Here is an 18,595-nt window from a genome sequence, read left to right as displayed (position 1 = left end):
GTTTTGGCACGGATGGTGAAAAATTTAATAGCCCAAAGACAAAAAAAATGAATAGTAAGAGCAGAAGAAACAACCCACTGTTAAAAGGCAAAGCACATGCGACTGTATAGTTCTTCCTTTGCGTAACAAAAAATGTGTTCTAACAAACAGTGGCAAACATGCAAGAGCTACCCTTCAGCTCCAACCAACATGCAGTTAAGTATTACGGACATTTCAGCACTATCACAAGGACAAACATGGAAACAAATCCCACATTTCATTAAAGGTGCAGTACCCACAATAAAAGGTTGAATGTCATCTTGGTCTACGATGATTAGATGGCTAAATGAATGGGAATTACCATGCTTCAAGATCAAAGATGTTTCACTCAAACAGATGTGTTTTAATGTAAAGAACATAAGCTGAGGTTCTAAGGCATATCCTAAAGGTGTATGCATTTGTGCTCAAAACAAATATCTGGAGAAGAGTCATGTTAAAATATGGAAATGATGCACTTAACAAAAATCACTCATGATAAAGGTGAAACATTCACTCAGGTATGGAATGTTTTAATGCAAACTTTCGCTTTTCACAGAAACTAAAATAAAGCTTGTCTGGTATCATCCTTTCTTCCTAGCCTTTATTCTCAACTAATGATAGATGAATGCAATAGATCAAGTATCTCAATGTCACATTCTACATCAATGCACTTTCTAAGCTCTCTTTTAAAGAAATTGCTTTAGTGACACTAAGCATGAAAATTTCACAAGAGAAACAAATGGAAGTGACATCTTTGCAGGAAAGCCAATAATATAAATTCTCCAAACAACCAATCCAACTGTGGCTCTCATGCGTGAAGGCAGTAGTGCAGTTCCCACAGTGTTTGAGTGGGCAGCTGATACCACAGCTCACAGGACACACCCCAGAGCTCAGAAGACACAACAGGCATTAGAGGAGCGAGGAAGTCAGAAGCCATGAGGTAATTCCGTCTAGCATCTCACAAGTCTAGTTTAGTTAATGTGAATCAGAACTTCCAACAAAACAAGACATATATTTCCAAAACTAGTCTGTTTAAAGAAAATGCCCTGAAAACCTAATATAAATTTAAAAGCAAATTCATATTTAATCAGGTAAAAATACTTTTTCATAAGTAGTTCGTATGAAATGAGAAAAGTTAACAATGAATTGGAATGCTCTTAGTCCTTAGAGATTGACACATTAAAGGGGTAGCTAACTAATATTGTTGATCTTATTTGAGAGAGAGTCTCTCAGGAGGTTGCCTAGCACTCCTGATCTTCCTGCTGGTAGTTTTACCACATGCCTGACCACAGCAGATGAAATTTGGATTTGTAATGCTAAACTGCCTTTCATATAAAATGAAACATGGAAATTTCCCCTTGATGTATGGTTATCAGAATGATCATCAGAAAAATGGCCTGATGGGAAGCTCACAATGACGGCATACACGGCCAGAGCTGTGAAAACTAAGGAGCACGCCTTAAATGGAAGCTAAAGGGCTAATGATGTTAGGTACAAACATCTTGGTAAACAGAAAAGATGGGAACAACAAAGTACTAAGTTCCACTTAGGTGTTCAAACTACAAAGCCATTTAGGAAATGCTGATCAGCTAGAGCAAGCCAGCTGAAAAGCAACCCTTAAGATGTGGCGCGGTACCTGCTAATCAAACATGTATGCTGGCTTTGAAGTTGCAAGATCGGGACTCTCATCTAAAGTAAGCTTTCTTCTTAGCAATTACAAGGGGCAAAACCTTGAGCAGTCTTCCTTGCCTGTCACCCTGGCCTAACCAACTAAATGCCAAGAAATGCCACCTTATCACCAAACACACCAAAACATAGAATTATGAAAATAAATTTCAATCTAATTCAACACCACGATATATACGTAATGCGTTTTCAAATCTGTGATGAGATTCAGCTAAGATTATGGCAAATGTTATTATCAAAACCAAAATTACTTGAATTCAACACGCTTTCCACAAATGACCCATCATGGAATGTCATGAACAAAGTCATTTTTAGGTCTGGTTATCAGATGAGTTCTTTAGCATCTCTTTCTCCCTCAAGTCAAGTCACATGGACGGCTACAATGTAATACATTCAACCATTCTAATCAAAGCATAAATATCAGAAATTGCCTCATTTAATTCCAAAAACTAAAATGACAGCTTTCCCAGATGTTTCATAACAATGATGACACGCCTTTCCTGATGACTCATCTTAGTGCAATGGCTGTCCAGAATCAGTGAAAATGAATATTCTTAGTTAAAAATAAAAAAAGAAAAAAGAAAAAAAGGAAAACTCTGATGAGTCAGCACCTGTCGGCCAGCCATGCTTTGTCTCCCCCACCCTGCCCAGCACCTGCCCCTCTGTAGTACCTGTGGTGCTGCTGTGACTAGTTACCTGTTTTGAGGCTGGGCCTGAACTCTCGGCTAGTGCTGGGAGGTGGGAAGGCCTCCGGGGCTGTCTGTGCTGGCAGGGTTCGATATGGAGGAGGAGTCAACTCTTCGTCCCCAGAGAAGCTCCTCCGCACCCCACCTGTCATGGGCAGGCTCGACAAACTGACAGGCTTCTTCCCAACTGGCATCTTCCTTTCTAAACATCAAGTCAGACTGAAGTAAGCTTTGACTTAAGTGTGTGGTAAGAAAAGTGAATTGTATTACTAAGGATACTGACTTGCATAGGACACTGCAAAGAACAGACTGTGCAAGGCTTAACTTCTGCAAGCCTGTGTGCATGTGTACACAATCAAATGCATGTGTGGAAGCATAGCATATTAACATGCTGGCAGCAGGTGGAGGAAAGGCTGCCTCTAGTCTCCCAGGCCTGATAATCCTGGTCTTGACTCTCAAGTTTAAAACAAATGAGGCAAAATAAACGAGAGTAGTTAGTGTGGAGAACTGCTGGGTTAATTTCCTTCAAAAAAGGTCAGCTTTCATATCAGGTGAAAAGCCAATGGAAGAAAGAGAAGGTATTTATATTTTTTCTTGTAGTAGGGCTGGGAACCAGCAGGCTCTCATGCACACTAGGCCAAGTGATCTGCTCACCGATCCCAAGAGAACGTCTCTGAGCATGACTTTGAAGGCAGCATTTCTCTAACCATATAAGCCTAATCATGGCCCTTCAAAAATCAAACAAATTAGCACACATGTCTTAATCAGCTGGCACAATTTTATTGTTACATAGTGTGCTCCCCTAAGCTTTTGTCAGCAGTGCATTCAGACAGCATCTGTAATTATGACATAGAAAAGTACTTCTAAAACTCAAAATTTATTACGTATTGCTTACAAAGCTCTTCATCTCATGTGACAGGGTCTTGGGTACCCCACGCTGCTTCTGAATTTACTATGTAGACAAGGCTGGACTTAAAATTCCTAATCATTCCATCCCCATCTCCCAAGTGCTGCAATCATGTGAATGCCACCGTGCTCAGGTTTTGTAGTTAATTTGTTTTTAAGACAAGGTCTCATGTAAACTAGCTTGCCTTCAAACTCACTAGTTAGCTGAGAATGACCTTGAGGTTCTGATCCTCTTGTCTTTACCTCCTATGTGCTAGAATTAAAGGCACATACCACTTTTTACAATTTTATAAGTACACATTAACATGCCAGGACTCTCAAAATGTTTTTTACCAAACTAAAATAGGCTTTGAATTCTGCAAACACTAAACCAAAGACACAGTGTAATATGGGTGCAAACTGCAAGATACCCACGTATCTTTACAAATGTACATTTGTTTTCCTCCTAAATATACCTGACCTAGTAACCTAAGCTTCAGATAATCAGAATGAAATGCACAGATCTAAGTCAACAGTATGCCCATATAAAATGACTCCAGGCCAGTGTCATGAGCAGTGACTACATATGGAACACATTTACAAGTAAAATACTAGGCAAAAGCACCAAGTCCTACATACTGTAGCTCCTAAAGTAGTGAAACTAGAAGCTGCTTCAGAGGAACTATGGTTTTCGAAAAACAGTTCTTTGAGGCTGAACACCTGTAAGATCCTCCTGGTCAAACAGTACTTTTCTTTTCCAAGGCTAGTTAACAACTATCCCTAAACAACCCAACCATGGCACAGACTTGGCTCATTGTCCACCATGCTATACACTGAAACCAAACAACCCCCCTCTTGGTGGACAATAAGGACTACTGTAACCACTTCAGTACAGAAGAAACTGCAGAGCTAGAACACAACAATCTACCAGCAAAGTTAAAGACAAACACCAGGTTTTGAAGCTCATCTAGTATGGACAAAAGTCTGCCTGCAATGAATGACTTTTAAGATTTTTACTTTATGTGTATGTGTGTGTGCCTGTGTTTCAGTATGCACATGCATGCAGGTATCTCCAGAGGCGAAAGTCTTTTGAATCTCCTGGAGCTGTTGTTATGGGCAGTTTTGCACCACCCAATGTGGGTGTTGGATTCCAACTTCGGTGCTCTTTAGGAGCAGCAAGTACTCTCTTCAGCTCCCAGACAACTTAGAGTTTTAAATCCCAAGTTCTTTCATGTTTTGGCAACAGGTTTTGTGGGAAGGATTTCTTTGTGTATCTGTATTTATGTGTTCATGAAGATGTATGTGTGTATGGCCAGAGGTCCACTTTCATACACTTCTGTAAGTTGCCAATTATGTTAGGCAGGCTGGCCAGAGAACCACAGGCTCCTTCTATCTCTGTCTTCTAGCACTGAGATTACAAGCATGTACCATCATTGCTTCACAACACGTAGTAAGTAAGTACTTTGCCCACTGAACTGGCTTTCTAGCACCATTCTGCATCCTTCATCCACTCTTTTGAGACAGGCTCTCACTCTGTAATTCAGGCTGGCCTTGAATTTGCAGCAATCCTCCTGTCTCTGCACCGAGTTTTGGAATTAAAGGCTAAATCCACCACACTTAGCCTTGTGGGAAGATTTGTAATAAACATTTGCATAATGGGAAAAAAAAGAGGGAGTAGACCTTAATGCAAAACTACTGCATTTCTGTTTCTTCAATTCCAACATTTGAAAAGCACTTTTCCAAGATTTTGGCAATAAAACCATACTCAATTGATGATATATTTATTGTCTTTACTTGGTCCACTTACTGTAAACATTTATATTTTGCTTCAAAAAAAATCACCTCAAAGTTTGCAGAGTGCTATATAGTAAATGCCAAAACATGTATTTACTGAAACGGAAAAATTCTCAATTCCAAAACAAAAACATATCTGGTCCCAGGGTTTCTAGTATGGACCCATGGATTTGTATTTCTTTTCCTTTCTATGTCCAAATAATTTCAGGGCACTAGAGATGATGTCATAGTGTTAAGATAAAAACGTCAGTGTTAAGTTACATGTTCCATCTATAGCTAAAGTTAATCTCTAGCTAATTTAGAAATCTGGCAATGTTAAAAAGAGCACTAAAATTTGGCTATTATCCTTACTTCTTTAATTCATTTATTTATTCTCCTATTCCTAGCCCAGGAATTCAAAGATCCAAACAGAAACAAACCCTGCAAGGGTTACAAGGCAAGTGAATTGTGCATTTAATTCTCATTAGTAAAAAAGAAAATTAGATTTTATGTGTCTAAATGTGGATCTCAGTAAATGTATGTGTGTAGGTGATTTCTGAGCCAGAGAAGTTCCTCTCATTCCCTGGAGCTGGAATTACAGGCATGTGTGAACTGCCTGGTGTAGGTCTGGGAATTAAACCTGAACAAGGGCAGCAAGTGCTCCTAATGGCTTAGCCTCCTCTTCTGTTTTTAATGACAGTCTTATAGCCCAAAGTTGGCCTGAAACTTGTGGCAATCCTTCTGCCTTAGCTTCCTGAGTGCTGAGATTACAAGTGTGAGCCACTATGCCCAGCCTAGTAAAAATGATTTATCATAAACTACTGGGAGGAAATATAGATAGATATATGTGTGCATAAGATTAATATCAATCTTATATTAAATAATAATAATATATATATACACACAAAAAAAACCCCACGTATTTTTGTGTGTGTAATCTCTCCTCACCCCACTTAAGATAGTGTCTCATGTAGCCCAGGTAAGCCTTGAACTTGCTATGGAACTGAGAATGACCTTGAACTCCTGATCTTCTCCTCTTTGCTTATTGAATGCTGGAATTACAGCCATGTATCTCCATGCCTGGCTAAAAGCCAATGTCTGTCTTCAATGTCTTAAAAACTTCTGAGATCTTACTCAAATTCTTGTTCAACACAAAATGGTAAGGCAGTTTAAATAGGCCTGTTAGATTCTCTTTACAGAAAGATGAATGCAATGGTTAATTTAGGGACACGAAAGGCATGTGCAAATTCTCCTTAAGTGTGTGCAAACCAGAAAACCTTACTATGACTGTGAATGGTCTCGCAGTGCCCTCTAATCTCTTGCAGGTGATCAGCTGTACTGCCAAACTCCTGATGGGCAAAGTAATTCTGTGTCTGTGGGAGATTTTGCCCACAGAAGAAGGGCAAGGAGCAAGCCTGCTTTGTGGTAATGTCATGCAGGTTATCACTAGCTGAGGCTAGATAGGGTTTTATGCTGGGAGGAAACTTGTTTTTCACAGCACCAGCACAGTAATTAGGTTCTTTACCTAAAAAAAAAAAAAAAATTGCAAATAACTGTAATCAGGAAGAACTTAAAGAGAATACTTGGTTAATCCTTAGATACACTTTACCATAAAAAGTACCTTAAAAATCCTTTTATTTTAGAATAAAATATTCTACAAGTTTCGTGAATAGAAAAACCCCTGGCTTTCTATGGTGGTGAAAAATATATTGTGGCTAATAATGAAACCATAATTTATGTTAGAGGAAACATTAAAAAGTTGACTTTGTTGTTAAACATCAACTAATGGTATGTGTTTGTGATACACACACGTATGTGGGAGTATGTTTTTCATTGCGGAGACCTATCACTTTCTACCTTACTGGGTTTGAGATAGGGTTTTACTGTGTAGATCTGGCTGTCCTGGAACTTGCTCTGTAGACCAGGCTGGCCTCAAACTTAAGAGATGGCCTGGTTCTGCCTTCTGAGCGCAGGAACCAAAGGCGTGTGCCACCACATCAGGCCTCCACCTTTGCATTTTACCTATGAGCTATCCTTATCCCTTCCTAAACATTGTGGATTTATTAGGATTATCATTCTAGATAGAGCTGTACTTTGTAGGAGTGACAGTTACTGTAAGCATCAAGAACTGCTTTTTTGCTTCATTAATAAAGTCTTTAAAAAAAAAGGGATTAACTTTGAGCAGGTTCATAATCATTTCAAGAACCATTCTAAGGCTCTACTCTTTGTGTTTTTAAAGCATACAGATAAAGAATATCTGATTTTTTTCACCTGTTAGTTAAAAATGTTTCTTAGTATCAAAAAAGTTTGCCTTTTATGTTATACTGCACCTTTAAGCGTAATACATAATGAACAAGCATCAGTTCTCACAGGGATATAATTGTCTGTGCAAGAATATTGTGACCTCAATTGCTTAACAATTAGGAAATATATGCAAACACACAGTGACCCACTTTTCTTATGTCCTTTGTATTGCTGAGACTTAGCCTTTTTCTTCTGTTTTGATGAAGCTGACTGGCTTTCTCTTGACGCTGAAAAATAAAAGGGAAAATTGGTAATAGAGAATGGCTTACAATTCTAGACACTGATTGGATGATTTATCTTTATGAAAATTATCATCCTTTCAGAAGCACACACTGCTTTTAAAAGGTGTATTTCTTTCTTTCTTTTTTGGTTTTTCCAGATAGGGTTTCCCTGTGTAACAGAGCCCTGGCTGTCTTGGTAGCACATGCCTTTATTGTCTCAAAAAACCACAAAAACCAAAAGCATACAAACCAAAAAACCCAAAAACCAAACCCAAAACTCCCCAAAACCATGCATGTCACTATTAGGTAGAATCTATTATTTATAATAGCATTTATGAATGATGCATTTTTGTTTTTTAAAAATGATTTCTTTCTATGTGCACTGGTGTTTTGCCTGCAAGTATGTCTGTGTGAGGGTGTGTCAGATTCCCTGGAATTAGAATTACAGTTGTGAGCTGCCATGTGGGTGCTGGGAAATGAAGCAGGGTCCTCTGGAAAAGCTGCCAGTGCTCTTAACTGCTGAGCCATCTCTCCAGCCCCAAATAATGCATTTTTAGCCTATAACGTTCAATTCCACAACAATGTAGTTTAATTTGTGACTTCTGGTTATTATATAACTGATATGTAGTTGACATTGCCATCATGGCATACATGGTCAAATTCTATGATATTGTTGAGTCTTATTTTTTTACCTGGCAACTCATCAACGTTGATATATTCTTATCCTGTGACCTTACAAGATGATTTACATGAGCCAGCCCTCTGGAGAATTAGCTGTTTTTTAATAAAAGGAAATGTTTCTGAATAGTAACTTACACTGTGATGCTGGAGGCTGTAGTTGATATCCAGTTAACTGACACCACCCTACAGGATAGAGGTCAGGGGACTCACAGTCTACCCACTGATCATACTCTTCTTCCCATCCATCAAAATGTATTCTCAAGAGACGATGAATAATTCGAGTAACTGTGGCTACACATATTAAACGTGGCTCCATGAGATCTACAGCTTCTAATTTCATTCCTACACGGAATCCGTGATTTGGAACATCCTGACAGAGAAAGAAAGTATAAACACTGGTGCTCTGAAGGACAGCAAATTCAACATCTAAAATAATTTCCCAAAGCTCACAACAGTTCTTTAATATTGTAACAGGGAAGCATTTAAGAACTAGTCAAGAACAATATTCATTTCCATTTCTTCCCTGGTAAAAGATCAAATAATTTAGGGCTGACAAAATGGCTCAGTGTGCAGAGGTACAAGCCTGATGACCTGAATTGATTTCAGAATCCATGTAAAGGTGGAAAGAGAGACCTGATTCCAAAAATTTGTTCTTTGGGGCTAGAGACATGGCTCAGAGGATAAGAGCACTGGCTATTCTTCCAAAGGTCCTGAGTTCAATTCCCAGCAACCACATGGTGGCTCAAAACCATCTATAGTGAGATCTGGTGCCGTCTTCTGGCATGCTGGCACACATGGAGGAGAACACTGTATAAATAAGAAATAAGTCGTAAAAAAAAAAAAAATTGTCCTTTGACTTCCACACAAGTTTGGCAAAAAGTTCTCCCTTATACTAATTGAAAAAAAAAAAAAAAAAAGGACGAAGTTTATGAACTTGCTTTTTTCCATACTGAAAATACTTACACTGTTTTTGTTAATTTTCATTAAGAAAATGTAATGTAAAGCAAAAAACTTTTGCTCAAGAATAATTTCCACTCTTAGGTCATGATCATACTAACATTCAAATTTACCTTATTAAATAGTTTTACTGGTGCTGCAATGGAGCCGGTTTCCCTGAGGTAGTCAAACCATTTAAAAGGAAGTTTTGTGTAACCTGAAAAAATACAAGTAGTTTAGGTAACGGTACATTTAAAATTAGCATAATCTTAAAATGTAGGTGACTCAGTACATGAAATCTCAGATTTCAGGATACAATAATTTCTTTTAATTCTGTTAAAAAATACATTTTTACTTTTGGGATTGGCTAAATGTCTCAGGCTAGCCTCAAACAAGTTATATAGTAGCAGGTAACCTTATTTCCCTTGACCCTTCTGTCTCTACCTCCAATTAAGGGGCTGGGAGTATTTTACTCTACTTAGTGATATCAAGAACTTCTAATGCATGAATATACTGGTTCCATATCATGATGACGTCCCCCTTTACAGATACACGCATATGCTTCCTTATCCTAATGTAAAAGTGACGATTTTTTTATTACAAGGATGGACTTCTGCCTTTCATTGCTTCTTATTTATTTTTGGTGGCCCCTGGGGCTCTAATCCAGGACCTCAGCATGCCAGGCATGGTGCTCCCACCACCAAAAGCTACCACCCCTTCCTGCAATACCAGGCTTTACAGCAGTTTAACACTTAATACTTTGAAATTTTTTTTCCTTGAAGAAAAACTAAACTGGCTGAAAAAACACTCTCAATAAATCTTTGTTTTGCTTTAACCCCATCTTAGAGAAAAACACAAGGCAAAGGTACTGAAATTAGAAAGTCACTGGTTAAACCATGAGAGCTGCTAAAGACAGATTTTCTTTTAAAAAGTGGATAGCTGGGCGTGGCTGTGCACCTTTAATCCCAGCACTCTGAAGGGAGAGGCAGGAGAATGACTTCGGCTCATATAGCAAGTTTTAGACCAGCTAAGAATACAGAAACCATGTCTCAACAAAACAAATAAAAACAAAATGCTTGTGATAATCTAAAGAGAGGAGGCCTCCTTTTTCTTGAAGACTACGTATCCATTTAACGAGTACTTAAAATAATTATTAAATACTGAAAATACTAAAACTGCTCATGTGAGAGCTGGAGAGAGGTCTTATCAGGTAAGACCAGTGGCTACTTTTCCAGAAGAATAGGGTTCACTTTCCAGTACGTGCAGCTCATGACTGTCTGCAACCAGAGTGCCAGGGGATCTGATGCCTTCTTCTTGCCTCCTGAGGCACCAGGCACAAGACCCATAAGGGGTACAGACAAAATGCCCATACCAAAAATAAAAGGACAACAACAACAACAAAAAACCAAATCAAACAAAAAAACCCCAAAACAAACAAACAAAAAACCCCCCAACAAACCAAAGGAACAAAAACCATTTTTAAAAGCTTATATGTACAGGAACATATTGAGAGCACTATGTTAGAGGGTCTATAAAATATGGACACACATTGTAACATGAACAGATTTAGGCAAAACTTTCATGGTCATTTATTAAAATAAGCTAGAATATAAAAATTGTGTTTTTACTTGAATAATGTATTAACCTTGAGACAGAATCTTGTTGTGTAGCCCAGGCTGGCCTATACTCATTATACAGAACAGGCAGGTTTCCAACTTGTGGGCGATCCTTCTACCTTTGCTCCCAAGTGCTGGGATTTCAGGCATGTACCAGAAAGGCCAAGCTTCATAATATCCAAAGCTCTTGAGTATTTCAGTCTGTGTATACATACCCACACATATTGTGTATAAATACACAAATAACATTAGGGCTGTGTTAAATGTAAACAGGTAACATACAGCAACAAAGCAAGGCTAAAAACTAAGGATGGAGTACCTCTGGGTGGAGTCAGTTCTATCATGTTAATTTCACAGAAACCCACAGGGAAAATAGAAGGAGAGGTTGCATGATAACAGAACCAGTCAGATCCATCTGCTGCTTCTGAGCCATCAATCCCAATCATCAGGAATCCATCCGCCAGCACCTTTGAAATCAAAAGAATCCCAAGTACTTAAACATGTACTTTACTACTCCTACAAAATAAAATTTTAAATAAGATTTATTTATGTATTTTACATATATGAGTATTCTATCTGCATGCACACCTGCATGACAGAAGAGAGCATCAGATCCCAGTATAGATGGTTGTGAGCTACCATGTGGGTGTTGGAAATTGAACTCAGGACCTCTAGAAGAGCAGACAGGGCTCTTAACCACTGAGCCATCTCTCCAGCCCCACAAAAATATTCTAAATCACATTCTGAAAGAAAGGGAAATCTATTACATAAAGAAAGATACTTTAAAAATAAAAAATACTTTCTCACTGAATGATAAAAAAGATAAAAACTGATATAGACTGTTAATGTGTACCACAAACAAACACAAAACCATACAGAAATGACTTCAGAAAATCAAGTTTACACAGAGATGACTTCAAAATGCTTGAAAAACTCAATGTCTTTTGCCAATAATTGACTGAAATACTCTTTTGATGGTTTAGCCATACAGTGCCCAGTGCGTGAAATGCTTGGCTGCTAGGTCTAATAACCAGAATTCAGGACCCACACGGTGGAGAGATCCAACTTCAAGTCGCCCTTTGATTTCTACACATCAAACACAAAAATTAAATGTAAAAAATAACCATCTAGTGTCAAGTCTCAGACTGTTAGTTCTAACACAGTAATGCTTTCCTTTTCTTCAGACTTTTTGTATAGAAGACTCCTGCTAACTTCTCCACTTTCTTCAAGCTTCAACTTGCCCTCTTTTATTATGCTCGTCTAAGACACTAAGGCTGCTCAGGCCCAACAAAGTGTCTTCTTAACTCCATACTGTGTCTCAGACTGCAGTCAATAGGCAGTACTTCCGCCTCCCAATACTAGACCTTGAATTTGAGATCTTCTTGCTCCAAATTCTCAAGCCTGGAATTACAGACTTGTAGCACCATGTCTAGTTCCCCCCACATTTTTTTTTTAAAAAACACAACAAAGTTCTACATCTTGCCCAATTATCAAAAGAAGCTCTTGTCCCAACATTTCATGCTTTGCACTCTTAACATTTCCTAATTTCCATTACACTGCAAATAATTTATACCCTGTACAACAACCATAGAATTTGTTGCTGTCCCACTTCTATCTTTATCTAGCCTCCAAAATTTACCAACAACCTTGTTTTCTCAATTCAGTGGTCTGTTTTCCATACCAACCTCCTCAAATATAACCCTTACTTATTAGTGAGACAAGGTCTCACAATGTAGCACTGGCTGGCTAGGACCTCACTATGTAGATCAGGCTGGCCTCAATTTAAGAGATTTGCCGGCTTCGGCATTCTGAGGGCTGGCATTACAAGCATTTGCCACCATCTCAAATCTTATTCTATCTGACACTTGATTAACAACTTTTATTTTTTGTCCCTCTACCCCCAGACTGTCATGTTCTGGTCTATCAATTAATACTCAGTCGATTAATACTCAGTCCTCCATTATTTCTTTGATGATTCTTTTGGTAGTTGACTTTTCATCTACAACCCTTACATTTCCGATTTTAGCTCTTTGCTTGGTTTCAATAACCTCAGGCACTATTAATTTCATGACCAATGAGAGTGTGTTTCCCTTCTACAGTCTCAGTATTTATTTTATCTGTATGCTGAACATGTTCTCCGAGAGCTATACTTTGCCTCAAGCCAACATCTTCTTTTTTAAAGTCTTTAGAAGTAATCACTTAGTTCACAACTCTTATTGTAAGCATTCCTGTTGTTGTTTTTTTTTTTTTTTAAAAAGTATTAACATTTAAAAAATTTATATATGCAAGTGTTTTGCCTGTAGCATGTGTCGCTGGTATGCATGCATGCCAGAAAATGGCCATCAGATGGCCTGGAACTAGAGTTACAGATGGTCATGAGCCACTATGTGGGTGGTGGGATATCCAAACTCAGGTCTTACTGCAAGAGTAACAAGCGCTTTTAACTGAGGAACCAACTCTGGAAACTGTGGTACAGGATACTGATCCCAGAGCCTTGCACGTTAGGCAAGCACACTACTACTGAGCTACATCCACAGCACCAACTTTTTGGACGCATGTTCTATACATGTCAACCACTTGCCATTTCATATATGTGCTGATCAGCCTCTGTTAACTTGAGTCAAACTAGAGTCACCAGGAAGAAAAGAAACTCAATTGAATAATTGTCTCTATAAAATTGGCCTGTGGGCATGTCAGTGGGACATTTTCTTGGTTGTTAATTGGTATAATCAGCCCACTATGGGTGGTACCACCCCTAGGCAGGTAGGTTCCAGATGGCCAGGTGTATAGACCTTTAATCCCAACACACAGGAGGCAGGTGGATCTCTATGTGTTCTTGGTCAGCCAAGGGTAAATAGTGAGACCTTGGCTTTAAAAAAAAAGGTAGCTGAGTTAACCAATAAATAGCATTGTTCCGTGGTCTCTGTTTCTTCAATGATGAGCTATAGGGGTAAGCTTGAATAAACTTTCTTCCCCACATTGTATTCTGTATGCTGTTCCAACAGAAGCTTCCTGCAATACTGCAGCTCACATGTGAATTTGAGACTATTCCTTGCCTCATTCTTCAGCATGTAAGTATTAAACTAATTTATTTGTAGACTGTCCTATTAGGCAACAAACATACTGATCTCATTAGTATGTACATCTGATTTTGCCTTTAATAAAGGGTAAAATTACACATATACCAAAAGTTGTTTTAAAATTAATTTGTAGCCATGCACAGTGGCACATGCCTTTAATCCCAGTGCCTGGGAGGCAGAAGCAGGTGGACCTCTATGAGTTGAGGCCAGCCTGGTCTACAAAGAATGTTGCAGTACAGCCAGGGCTACATACAGAGAAACCCTGTCTTGAAAGAACCAAAGGAAAAAAAAATTGATTTGTGATGTATTATGAGTGCTTGATTGTACAAATATTTCATAAACCTGTATGCCATGGGTTGTATTAAAGTTCTGGGTGAAAAGAAAAGGGGCTGAGAAGTACAGATCTTGACTATAACATATTAAAAAATAAAACAGATATGACAACACAACTCAAATTTATTTAAAAAGTCTTAGTAACTTTTCTCCCAATGGAGATCCAGACATACCCATCTTTTTTCAAAACACATCTGCTCAAGGACTCCTTCTGTTTTTAAGCCTGATTCCTCTAGTCACATTTCTCTTATTTAAAACACACTCTTACCTTTCTAATGGTTGCAACACATATTGTAGAAAGATTTAATGGGTCTATAGCTTCCAATTTCATTCCTTCTTTGAACCATTCTCCACTCTGGTCTACTTCTTTTACCTATAGAAAGCATATACACTATTATTATATTTATATTATACAATTACACTTGCCTGTCCTTTAGAATTTTTCATTTAGGGCATTGTGTATATGTGTGTACATGCCATTGTGCATGTGGTGGTCAGAGGATAACTTTTGGGAGTCAGGCCTTCCTTCTCATGTTTTTGAAGCAGGGTCTCTATCTTGTGTTCACTGTGCCTTCTAGTAGAAGCTGTAGGCGCTGTAAGCTTCCAGGCGGTACTCCTATGTGCACCTCTCATTTTCTGTAGGAGTGCTGGGATAACACATGCGCTGCATGCAATCTGCAGCAGGCTTTTTAGAGATGTTCAGAGCAACAGGATATGCAACAGAACCTGAGCCAGCTAAGCTATCTCCCTGGCCTATGAATGTTTTCTGCTCTCCGAGACAGGGTCTTAGGTAGCACAGGCTGGCCTGAAACTTGAATCCTCTTCCTAAATGTTTTCACTTTAATAATGAAGATATTTCTAACTTGAAAATATTTACTAGATGCCTTTTCCTACCTACTATTATAACTCATATTTTCTTTACGGAACAGAAAGAATACACAAACACACATAGTTTAGGAATGAGCCTAGTAAGTTTGTGACACCTGAGAACTATACACTTTAATTTTTAAGTGAGTATATGTGATATCCATAATTTTAGGAAAGTCCACAACTTAACTTTCAACTTGACTTATATATGAGGGCTCTTACCTTAGCAAATAAGTGTGGTGGTGTATCAAAATGTCCGTCTTGTTTCTTTGTAATATCTACAAGGAAAAGTTATAGACTAGTCTGTCAGCATTCATGAGAAGACCAGAAAACCACACTTCCTTAAAGGGTTCAAACTCACAAGGTGTGTAATATTCTAAAATGTGGCAAAACAACAACAAAAAACATGTTTTCTGCATTTATGATGATGAACAGTATTAATAGCCTTTTCTGTCTTCAGAGCACATGCACATATGCGCTATACATTTGTACATGGAAATTAACACTTCCATGAATTACAATACAGCTAGTTCCACAGTAATGGAATGATAGTCTCAGAAACTTTTTTCCTTTTGGTATAGTTGAAGAAAGTGCCTCACACATGCCAAATACTCTAGTACTGGACTATCTCTGTAGCTCTTTTCACTTTTTACTTTAGGGCAGGGGCTCATTAAGTTGCTCAGACTGTCCTTGAACTTATGATCATCATGTCTGACCCTCCTACATAGCTGGGATTACAGGCCTGTACCACTAGACCTCTTTAGAACAATGTTTTTGTTCAATTTAACCTTGCTATTTAGATTACAGTTAGGTGGAAAACAGATCTCACAGCTTTCAAATGGTCTGGATAAAAAAGAGTAGTAAGACAACTGTACTTGTGAGAAAAAGGACAAAATTTTTTTTTTTGGATGCTAGAAATCAAACCCATGGCCTGAAGCATGAATGTACATTATTTTAAATGATAGAAAGTAGAAGGAACATCAGGAATTCATATCCTAATATAGTAGAATAATCAGGCTAGAATGCTATGCTATCTTGGTTCAGTGCTTTGTAAGAGAAACAACTAAGTAGTTATTTAACCTCACTGATACTTTTAAAAGTTTTTGGGACAGTTGCTTACCAGATCTTTTGAATCGATGGCCTATGCTTCGAGACCATCCGATATGGTGGATTAAGGGGCTGTGCATGTGGCACCAGAAGTCATCCGTTCTATCTTCACTCTCTTCATACACTAACCTTAGTCTTCCTCCAATTACACTCTCCACCACTGCTACTCTTGTTCGACATAAATGCCTCTTGTCAACTACTTCTACTCTCATGCAAGGTTTGAAAGGATACTGCATACTTTCTGAAACCTTCAAACAAAAGCAGAAAAAAAAATCCTGTTGGCGATCTGTGACAAAGGTCTACAAAGTTTTAATATTGCCCTGTCAATATTTTATTTATATATATGTACATGTACACACACACACACACACACACGTACATACATGCACACACACACTTTTGTTTGAGATTGAGTAGCCTTGGCTGTCTTGGAACCTGCTATGAAGATAAGGCTGACCTTGACCTTACAAATATTCACCAGCCTCTGCTTCTCAAGTGCAGGGATTAAATGTGTGTACCACCTTTCGTAGCTCTTGTTTTGTTTTGAGGGGACAGGGTTTCACTCTTTAGGCTAGAGGTTAACTTTTAGCCATCCTTCTGCCTTACTGTTCTAAGTACTGAGAGTACAGGTAGGAGTCACCCTGTCTGAACATATATTTTATATTTAACAGTTCAGAAATTATAACTTTAAAAAAGCCCTTCTAAGTAATTCTTTTAAAAGAGCTCTTCAATTCTTTAAGAATCCTATTTTTACCTTTTGTGAGAAATCAGGAGGAAGTGTTTTGGCACCAGTAAGTCTTTTTACTAGAAAAGCTTTCCAGTTTGTATATTTATGTTGAACAGCTAAAATAAAAGAAATAAATAGTTATCCTTTAGCAGACAGAACTGTTTAACAATTTAAACAAACAAGGTTAACAAGTTTCTCTGGAAGTCATGAGTATTAAGGTGCTGAAAGGTAGCAAGAATGGAAAAACTAAGTATGTCTCGTTAGTTTGATATAAAATATTTAAATTTCTGTATTACTTGAGGATATTGTGCTTAAGACATCACTAAGCTATAGTATTAAAATTACCATGGGCTGGAGAGCTGGCTCAGCAGTTTACAGCACTTGTTGCTGCTCTCGCAGGATTAGGGTTTGATTCCCAGCATACATGTGGCTGCTCACAACTTCCTAGAATTACAGCTCTGGGACCTCCAATGCCCTCTGTGGGGCCAGGCATGCATGTATGCATGTATACATACATATAAACAGGCAAAATATTCATACATATAAAATAAATGAATTGGAAGTTTAAAAGAAAATTAACAATCTTGAGTCTACTCACTTCTAGGAGGAACGAGAGGTTTTCCACTGGCTGCACACCAACCAACTGGATGAATATCAGACCCACATATATTGCACCAGAAGTCCAGAGAAGAATCATTTTCAAATCCTTCATATCTCAAAAGAGCATTATAACCTAAAACCAACAAATCAACCATATCAAAGAAAGAAAACAAAATTAAAAGAATACATCCCTTAGGGTAACGGCCATCATGCTTTGCTGTTCCCTTGTAGTAGAACCACCTGCTGTGCCATGCCAGAGATTGGGATTTAGACATGGGGTGCTGTGGAAAGTCCCTGGGCAATAATGACACTGTTGGAACTACTGTTCAACTTGGAGAATCCCTTCTTAATACAAAGACAATTCTTCAGATCATGGCTTTTCCCCCTGCACTTCAATTTTATCTATATTTTCCAAAATTCTCAGGAGGGGGAAAACCTCAGTGAAAACAAGTGGTATGCTAGTCTCATGAGAATGTGTAGTTTTAAGACAGGGTCACGAGTAGATGAAGCGGACTACATAGCTGGAGACACTGTTCAACTTCTGATCTGCTTCCTCCTCTCCTTCCCAAGTGCTGGGATAGTGTGGTTAATGTGTCTGAAAGAGCTCTTAGTGTTCTGTTTTTGGTATATATGGTATATGCGAATGTATGCAAGTCAGAAAGCAATCTCAGATGTTGGTCCTCCCTTTCCACCCTGTTTGAGACAGGGTCTCTTTGTTGTCTGCCATAGTGTATATCAGGTTAGCTGGTCCATGGGTTTTAGGGGGAATTTTCTTTTCTTGTCTTTGCCTCTCAGTACTAGGCCCTGACTCTCTGAGGTTTACTACCAAAATAGTAAAGTATATACTTAGAAGACATATGCAGCAAAAAGGAAAAAAAAAACAGAAATATAAAACCAGAATTAGTAATTAGGAATACTTCTTAGATAGTAAATGAGCTGATCTTCTGAACTATTTACATGCAAGTGACTTAAACATCTGGGACATAAATGCTGTCTTAATTAAAGTACAGCAAACAAAAAAAACAGCATTTAAAGAATTGCTTATTATAGATGTCTCAAGGAAAAGGCATGGGAT

At 38.2% G+C, this 18,595-nt stretch overlaps 1 protein-coding gene across 8 annotated transcripts in view; it reads right to left on the bottom strand.

Annotated features, from left to right (window-relative positions):
• Positions 1 to 2,384: 2,384 nt before the first annotated feature.
• The window catches only part of Mbtd1 (mbt domain containing 1), a 52,965-nt gene continuing 36,754 nt past the window's right edge, over positions 2,385 to 18,595 (bottom strand). For all 8 annotated transcript variants that reach the window (XM_055613050.1, XM_055613052.1, XM_055613049.1 and 5 more), the window contains 10 exons: positions 17,519 to 17,653; positions 16,948 to 17,036; positions 16,207 to 16,441; positions 15,309 to 15,364; positions 14,488 to 14,592; positions 11,126 to 11,273; positions 9,325 to 9,407; positions 8,390 to 8,624; positions 7,502 to 7,579; positions 2,385 to 2,592 (listed from right to left, as the gene is read on the bottom strand). In XM_055613050.1, the coding sequence (XP_055469025.1) occupies positions 2,393 to 2,592; positions 7,502 to 7,579; positions 8,390 to 8,624; positions 9,325 to 9,407; positions 11,126 to 11,273; positions 14,488 to 14,592; positions 15,309 to 15,364; positions 16,207 to 16,441; positions 16,948 to 17,036; positions 17,519 to 17,653 (1,364 nt within the window). In that variant the 3' untranslated portion in view covers positions 2,385 to 2,392. The remainder of the gene's footprint in view (positions 2,593 to 7,501; positions 7,580 to 8,389; positions 8,625 to 9,324; positions 9,408 to 11,125; positions 11,274 to 14,487; positions 14,593 to 15,308; positions 15,365 to 16,206; positions 16,442 to 16,947; positions 17,037 to 17,518; positions 17,654 to 18,595) is intronic.

This window comes from Psammomys obesus, unplaced genomic scaffold (assembly GCF_907164565.1).
Source record: "Psammomys obesus unplaced genomic scaffold, mPsaObe1.curated_primary_1811, whole genome shotgun sequence".
NCBI classification, from domain to species: Eukaryota; Metazoa; Chordata; class Mammalia; order Rodentia; family Muridae; genus Psammomys; species Psammomys obesus.
This window is presented reverse-complemented; position numbering and strand designations above follow the sequence as displayed.